Source organism: Gobius niger (assembly GCF_951799975.1).
Source record: "Gobius niger genome assembly, chromosome: 9".
NCBI classification, from domain to species: Eukaryota; Metazoa; Chordata; class Actinopteri; order Gobiiformes; family Gobiidae; genus Gobius; species Gobius niger.
Genome location: NC_136860.1, coordinates 20,568,095 through 20,576,603, shown reverse-complemented (window position 1 = coordinate 20,576,603; position 8,509 = coordinate 20,568,095). Strand labels below are relative to the sequence as shown.

Sequence of the window (8,509 nt, the reverse complement as noted above, 5' to 3'; positions counted from 1 at the left end):
GGAATCTTTCAGGAGGGGGCGTGTGTGACAGCTCTGTATAGCTTGATGAGATGAGGCTGTTTGTTGAGGGTGCTGCAGGGATGGACGCTGGGGAAAGGCAAGGCTTACTGGGTCTGTAGAAAGAGGCAGAGCTGATGGAGATGCCACCGATGGAGGAGATGAGGAAGTGCAGCAGGAAGCAGGCTTATTCACACATGCATGCCCCTGCCTCTGCCCGATCAGCTCTGGTGCTGATGATGCTGCAGTCCTGCAACACAGAGGGGAGGGGAAATGAAGGTCAGTGTAGCGTTTCTATGTAGAAATGATAAATGCTCTAGTGACACCCAGTGGATACCAAAGGTATAACATCCGTATTCAGCTAAACTGCGTGTAACTTGCTTCGGTTTTAGCTAGGCTACATTAAACTTTAATTCAATTGAATTTACAATTAGGTCGACGTCATTTTTTTCTAATAAAATATGTCAAACTTTTGAGTATGAGACGAAGCAAGTAGCCTAAAAACACACACATTTTAAGTAGCCTATGGTTAATAAGCCAATTACATTTCTGTCTTCTAAAAAACAAGATATTAAATGACTGAGCAGCTATCAGTGACAGTGAATCTGTTAACCCCTAATATAAAGATCAACGCCACGTACACACAGTCACTTTCCTGCAAAGTCATTAGGGTTTCAAAAACTCTGTATATAAGCACAGCTAATTTGCTAATGCAGCAATAACTATTTACTATTTTTGCACTTCCTTTATATTTTAATACTTTGCCGGTGGGTTTCTTCACTCACCTGCAGGCTTATCGCGCACATGTAGCGCATGTGTCAGTGGGTGATGATGGCAGATGCTGCAGCAATTTACTGGTCACGAGCCAGCCCTTCAGACAGTGCCCGTCCTCCAGGGGGCGCACGAGCGTTCTTTTATTTCCTTTCACCAAATGATGAGGGGCCATAAAAAGAGCCAAAAATAAAAAAATAAATCAATAAATGAATAAAGAAATCAATATATTGGCGAATGGTTATTGGATAATCACTGCAAACGTTGAACTAAAAATATCATATTATATATATATTTTTTACAAATAATTATTTCTTTGCTGCCTGAATGCTGAAGCAAGTTATTAAACGCCCTTTTGTTGTTGTTAAAAGAAAAATGTGAAAAAAAAATCAGCCTTTATTTATTTCTGCATTTGTTTATTAATATATTAATATATTTATTATTTTTGGCAGTTTTTGTCTCCTGTAAAAAAAATAATATTGAAAACATGGACTCTCCAAGAACAGAACTTCAAATGCAGAGTGTAACATGGTCGAATAACAACATGTCAAGCAAAATCATGATGTTTAAGAGTTTCTTTATTACAAGCATAATGACAATACAGTGCTTTGCCCTTATTTGCTACAGACAGGCTGACAAAGGTCAACAGATAAACTTCTTTTAAAATTTTTATACAAAAGAAGAAAAGTCTCCTGTTTAGTTACAGACGACGCTGCACTGAAGGTGTATGATATGACTGATCTTGACATTTACGACTCTTGCCAAGCTCAGGATCGACAGGATGAGCACCTGCTGTTGTGCCAGAGGACTTAGAAAAGCAGTTTGACATTCTCTTCAGCAGAAAAAGGCTGGTGCAATAGAAACCATTGTAGACGAGTCTGACACCCACTAACAGTTCAATCCCATGAAGTAATTTGGTCACTTTACTCACATACTACAATCAATAAAATAAAATAAAAAAAAACTGTGAGGAAATGTGAAAACTACAAAACTCAAACTCGTTTAAGGGGAGAAACCAATCTGTTGTAAAAGTGCAACGTGTTTAGTGATAATATTCTATAAACAGACTCTTTTGGTTAAACACATTTGAACACAGTTAAAATATAGATTTTTCTCTGGGATACAAAAATAGCAAAATTAAATATTCAAACAAAAAAATAAACAATAACACCTAAAAAAAAAAGAGAGAGAGAAAACAACATTTAGATGACGTAGACCAGTGGTTCTCAACTGTTTTGGCGTCGGGACCCACGATCACCCTGGGACGACAAGCCGCGACCCGAGTACGACTTTAGACTAGTAAAATATTGTCTTTTACTCAAAAATGTTGCAGATTAAGCATTAAAAAAATACTTAAATTCTGATCAAAACAACCAGATAACAGTCACTTTAACAGACTCGTGATACTTTTTCGTACATAAATATTAAAATAAATGTTTCCTGGGAAAGGCTCGCGACCCACTTCACCCACCAGTTGAGAAGCACTGATGTAAACGATTGAGCTGCACGGGAACAAACAAAAAAATAACGCAGCTATTTTATGATACAGACTATAGCATAAATTATAGCATTGTTATGGCAAAAGCACAGTATAGGACATTGCAATCCGAGCACTAAGGCCTTTTAACTGTTGCCTATTGAGGTCCGAACATTGATCCCAAATCAGACAAAGAAACATACAGATCTCTTTTCATTAATAAGATTATTAAGGGATTAATATTAAGGGATCAAATTTATAGATAGATTCAGCCAATTATCCAAACGTAGTTTGGATAATTATATTATAATTATCCATAATTAATATTATTCATCTCGCCTGGCTTCAGAAACCTTTAAGGAAATGCACTTGTTCCTGGGATGTTCCAATTCAACCAGGATCCAAATAATTTACTCTTTTTGTTTGTTTTTTTTAAGTTGGTGGAAATATCTAGTCATAGCTTTACTCATTATAAACTACTTTAAATGTAGTTTTTGTTTAGCTTTAACAGCAAAAACATGTCCTTGATTACCGTGTCAGTGTAAAAATCTATCAGAGATCGACATTCAAAGAGACATCATCAGTTGTGTTATAAATGGAGATATGCTTTGGACAAATAGAACTGCAATAATACGGTGCATCCATTATAAGCTACATTCTTCAAGTGACGGACACAATGGACAGTTCAACATTCAGTCGATTTGATTGTGACATCGCCTTTTCAAGTCTCCCCTCTTTTACCGCTGACTTCACCCATTTTCACCAAAATATATTATATATCAAAACTTTAAGTTACATCCATACATCAACAGTAACTGCCATTGATAAAACAGTACAAGACAACTCATTTATAACAACAACAGAGGGGGGGGAAATATGAGGAAGGTGAAGATAGCATTCCCACGGACTTTTGCATAACCTAGAAAAAGCGTGGCTGCAAACACACAAGCAAACAATGCCACAGGAAGAAGAGCAAGTCATTTAGATCATCTATAAGAGAAGGCCTCATTGGTATTGTACCTTTGAGGGCTACCTTCAGTTTTGTTCACAAAGCTGCAGTTGCTCAACGTGACCACGTGATGGCAGGAGTGGGAACAAGATAGGTGTGATAAGAGATGGAGGGAGGAGGAACAGAGGAGGGTGGATTAACATGCAGCCAATTTTTAACATGCTACACCGGCTGATCAGCAAACAAATGTCACAAGAAGCTACATGGCAATAGACACACAGTACCAAATAGAGGTATGTGGAGGGTATATCTGAACCATGATGGGAAGGGGTTTCAACAGCTGAAATCACTGTATGCATGAATGAATTAAGGCAGGGTGGCTGGAATACTGCACTTCCTCTAGAAAACACCCCGTTTCTTTCCTTCTGCTGAAGAGTGTGTTTGTGTCTAAGGCTTTGTATGTCACCACTTTGTTACACCTTTGGCGCTTAGCCTGCTGCTGCTGCTTGTGTGGTTACCTGGTAAGGCAAAGGTGTGTCCCAAACAAACGTACACTTAACAGGCAAAAGTCATGCATGCAAGCAAACGCTCACACTCGCACACATGCACTCGCTCACAAGCACTCCTAAAGGGCTGAAACTTAAGGACTGCCCTTAACTTGGCCAGACCGTGTTTGTACATTTAAATGAATACAAAGTGGAGAAGGAACAGGCAAAGACATGGCTAAAAAAAAAAAGATAGTACAAAAAAGTCCAGTTGCTGACATGTTTAACGGAGTGTTCAGCTACGAAGTTTTTATGCAATTCTCACATTATGAGATTTGATGACGACAGACATCAGAAAACAAAAGTGAGTGATTTCCGAGACCAAAAATTCACAAGATGAACCCGAGCACGGAGGATCTGAGCTTGACGTATCCGTTTGAGTGAAACACAAATCTTGGTCGCACATTTTTGTATGAAGCTCACCAAAAAAAAAAAAGAGTTCCAGTTTCATACTGTTGTCTCTGGACCTGGAGCGTAGTGGGCAAATCCTGCCCCGGAAAGGCGGAGCAAGTAGGGGCTGAGGGTGTACCGGTCCGCCCCTCCCCCATCTGCCAGGTGAGTCAGTATCTTTTGGGGAAGGGTGTCAGACATGCGCAGCGATAGGGCTTCAGCTGCGCTCAGGTGGAGGTAAGAGGAGTTGGCGCTCGTGCTTCGACAGGATCGTTGTGACGACAGTGGAGTCAACTCGGCCACAACACCGCGCACCGTCTTCTCGTTGCCCTGACGAGAGAGAAAAAACTTGGTCAAATCAAAAGTGGAACAGGATATAAGCAGCATACCCATCAAACAATAATATTCAGAAGGTTTGTTTCATTAATTTGTAGGTATATAGGGGCATTTAAATGTGCAGTGAAAATGTATTGGGAAAACTATAATACAAAAATGCCTTCTAAATATTATTTTTCATAAGTGAGATAATAGTTTCAAGATTAGTTTATGTTAGACGTGCTTATGAAGTAAGAGCAATAGCGTGTTATTGCATCTGCAAACACTAGATGGCATAAGTGCTGTGCAGAAGTCTTGTCGCAAAGCTGTTAACCAAGAACCTGATTTTCGGAGACCCTCCATTGGTCTGGAAAGGGGTATAAACTGTGTTTTTAACCATTAAGCTGTATTAAAGTATAGTACAGAGTTGTACATGCCAAGGGTCAATTAGTCTGGGTTGATTCACAAAAGTTCTTTAAGTTAATCAGTTCAATTTAAAAACAATAAGCAGCCAAGCATGCATTAAAACAGCCTAGCAGATAAAGCTAAAAGTATCTTCAAACCAACAGCCTCAGCTCAACAGCACCCCTCCATAAAAGGACAGCACTCCCACTCCCGTTACCATGGTGACCTCAGCCTGGCTACATGGCGAGTATGGGGTTTGCTGAGGTTTTTGGGGTGCTGTGGTCATGTGACATCATGGAGTCATAGGTCCTAGCAGCTTTTCCTCCACTGGCCTCTTCGTCGACTCTATCAACACGCAGCGGGTCCCTCTCAGTGATGCCTGCCCCTCCACCAATGGGACCAGGGGCCACAAAGTGTTCCAGGACCTCCTCTGTCATTACCCTCTGCGGATAATTGTACATGTCATATTATAAACACTACTCAAACAGGTTCCCTTAACTTTGGACTTATACGAGGAGAGCTTAAGGAGAATGTTAAGACACCTATATGTTTTTGTAATTTGATATCTATGTAAAAGGCAAGATAGAAAATGATTGAAAGAGCATGAGCAATGCTAACAAGTTTTTGCTAAATTACTGTAATATACTACAACTAATATTGACAATGCGAATTCAGTGGTTGTATGCATTTTTGTTGTTATGATTCCATAGTAACATGTTACCTCAAAGACATGTACTTGAATGTACTTACTATATCAAACAAAACAAAATTAAACTCACATTCACATTCACAATGAATCAAAAGTGATAGATGAAATAGCAAAAATAATGGTCAGGCTTTGATGGACAACACAAGCGTGATAAAAAATAATGGGATCTGATGACAACAGGACTGCACTTGTTAATTCGGTTAAATGTTGAGGTACTAGTTACGCCACTGAACATGCAGAGGTGACAAGGGCTTAAAAGACAGTCACCTCCTCTTCCTGCTCCTCTCTCGTCTGTGTGGACCAGTCAAAAACTCATCCTGCTGGACGACTGAGATAGCATGAAGATGGTGGAGGGCTCCACAGTAAGGCACGGGCGAGAGGACTGCGTTTGCCACCAAGGAGCACACACAGGCGCACAGGAAGGAAAGGGCAAGAGGAAGATTTGAGGCGATAATGGCCGATATGAAAAGAAGGTGAAAGTGGTGACGTTAAAAGAGAAAAGTGAGAGAAGAAAGGCAGGGTGGCGTGAATATGGATAACAGGGGGTCCGTTAGGAAGCAGGGGGGAGAGAAAAGAGAAGACAAAGCACAGCAGGAAGAAATCTGTCAGAGCGGTCAGTCATTTTAAAGGCGCTGTTTCATAAGAAGCTGAAGCCACGCCACAGGAGGCAAAAGGTCGAACTAAATAATGCCCTGAGATATTCACTCAATGATTCTTCATTTTGTTACATGTCCCAATATAAAATGAATCGTATTATTGTTATTATGACTGTGTATATAACTTGAAGGAGACATACAATACAACATTGTATCTTATACTGTGAAATTTTCATAATTATCATTCCCACAACAACCTCCAGAGGGCGCTCAACATGAATGTGAAATCTTCACCGGCCCAGTCTCTCAGTCCTTAAAATCTTTACTTTTCATTTTTACACACTTCAAATTGTAAAACGTAACCCAATCAATACAAAGGAACCTTCAAGAATAATAAACCTCAATTATGCCTGATATGTCCACTTTAAAGGTGCCTCTTGTACAAGTTACTAATGGATATATCGTATCGTTTACAAAATACATGCCACATCTTTAAAAGGTGCACTATGCAAATTTTTAAGTAAAAAAAAAAACAATTGATCCTGGAGCGTCCTACAGGCCATCGGGACGGTAAGTAAAGGCGCTATGTTAACAACCCAATCGGACATAACGGAAAAGGTACTTTTTTTTAAAATAAAAGTTGCATAGTGCGCCTTTAATACACATCTCTCTTTCAATCACACATCAGACATCTAAACAGTGGTGGAAGAAGTACTCAATATTATAATATAATATAAGTAAAAGTGCAGATACAGGACCAAAAATGTACTTAAGTAAAAGTATCTGATACAATTTTTACTAAAGTCAAAGTATAAAAGTATGTCTAATGTGTCTAATGTGCAGATTTTTTTAAAATCATTTGAATCAAACCAGGCCTTAACAAGTAAACCACTAACTCAGGTCAAAAACAGGAAGTAAACCAGGTCTAAACCCGGACTAAACTAAGTCAGGTTTAGACCAAATCTAAACCTGGTCTAAAGGAGAAAACCACTAAACCAAGTCTAAACTGGGACTAAACCAGTTACTTGTAGAGAGGTCACTTTGAAAATAGAATACTTTTACTTTTAACCCAATTAAAAAATGTAGTGGAGTAGAAAGTACAGATACAGGCTCTAAAATGTAGTGAAGTAAAACGTATTAATCGTAAAATGTACTTAAGCAAAGTAAAAGTACCTATCATTTTTTACTATGTAACTTTGCACCACTGCATCTAATAATAATAGGTTTTCGAGGACATAAATAATATGTCTATATAACAGTATAACAGTATAAGTGAAAGTGGATTGCATGTATGTTACCTGTGCGCGCTCAGTCGCAGTGGGACATATAGCCCGACACAGGACCTTCTTGATGACGTCCGGCAGCAGGCTGACGGTAATGAGCAGGATGATGCTGAGCCAGGCTGGACCACTGGAGAGCATCTGCATGAAAACGTAGTACATCCTCTGGTAGTTGAGGAATGGCCTATAAGAAAGAATATAGAAATAACAGTCAGTTTGAATGGAGTTAACCTGAATTATATTGCCTATTAGATGCTGCAGAAAACAGAAGTCATACCAAATAATGCCTCCCCAGAGAAGAGAGAAGATGACGTAAAACAGTAACGACCCCCAGATGACAAAGTGATTGATCCAGGTCCAGTGGTGTGTGTCCAAGGCAAGCTAAAACACAGAGAATATATACATAGTAAACACTCGCACGGTCAATAAAGTCAATGCCCGGTGCCTTTAGGCCCTTAGCGCTGTGCAAACCCAGTTGCCAGTGTAGTCGATCATTTATGGAACAGCCTAGTTAACATGTGCAACAAGCTTATTTCTACGCGCTGCAACACTCTATGTAACATCAGTGAGTCAATTGAAAGGGTCGATAAAAAGCATCCTTTTAAAAGATGTGAGGAGAGGAGGAATAAAACGAAACAAAGAGCCACACAAAACCATTCCCATACCTTTAGTGTCACGGTGAACACAAGCACAGTGAAGACGAGAGTCCCAAATGTCCAGTTGCCAAACATCTGTAACGGAAAATGAAAATACATTATAAACATTTTCTTAAGAAAGAAGTCAGTAATGTCATTATTTAGCTCTAAATGTGAGGCTATTAAAAGTTTTCTGTATACTTTCTGTTAGTTTTATATTTGAAGCAGATCATAATCCAAGGTGGAATGATTTAAGACATCATATGCAAGTCAATCAGAAATGTTCCATCATTTGCAATTTTAAAATGGTGGTTTGCATTTTTAAAATTATCTACAGGACTGGTTGGTGGTTCTGAAGGCATCGCCTAAATCAGTGGTTCCCAACCTTTTTTTCCTGGAAGCCCACCTGCATGTCCCTCGCTCCCCCAGTCCAAAACAAA

The 8,509-nt window shown here is 39.3% G+C and overlaps 1 protein-coding gene across 7 annotated transcripts in view; it reads right to left on the bottom strand.

Annotated features, from left to right (window-relative positions):
- Positions 1–2,703: 2,703 nt before the first annotated feature.
- The window catches only part of LOC306967431 (phospholipid-transporting ATPase IH-like), a 37,843-nt gene continuing 32,037 nt past the window's right edge, over positions 2,704–8,509 (bottom strand). For 2 of the 7 annotated variants that reach the window (XM_079562465.1, XM_079562467.1), the window contains 5 exons: positions 8,100–8,165; positions 7,712–7,815; positions 7,453–7,618; positions 5,826–5,940; positions 4,327–4,459 (listed from right to left, as the gene is read on the bottom strand). In XM_079562465.1, the coding sequence (XP_079418591.1) occupies positions 5,863–5,940; positions 7,453–7,618; positions 7,712–7,815; positions 8,100–8,165 (414 nt within the window). In that variant the 3' untranslated portion in view covers positions 4,327–4,459; positions 5,826–5,862. Of the gene's footprint in view, positions 4,460–4,822; positions 5,293–5,825; positions 5,941–7,452; positions 7,619–7,711; positions 7,816–8,099; positions 8,166–8,509 lie in introns of those variants that run through there. The other 5 variants (XM_079562461.1, XM_079562462.1, XM_079562464.1 and 2 more) reach the window with 4 other exon arrangements.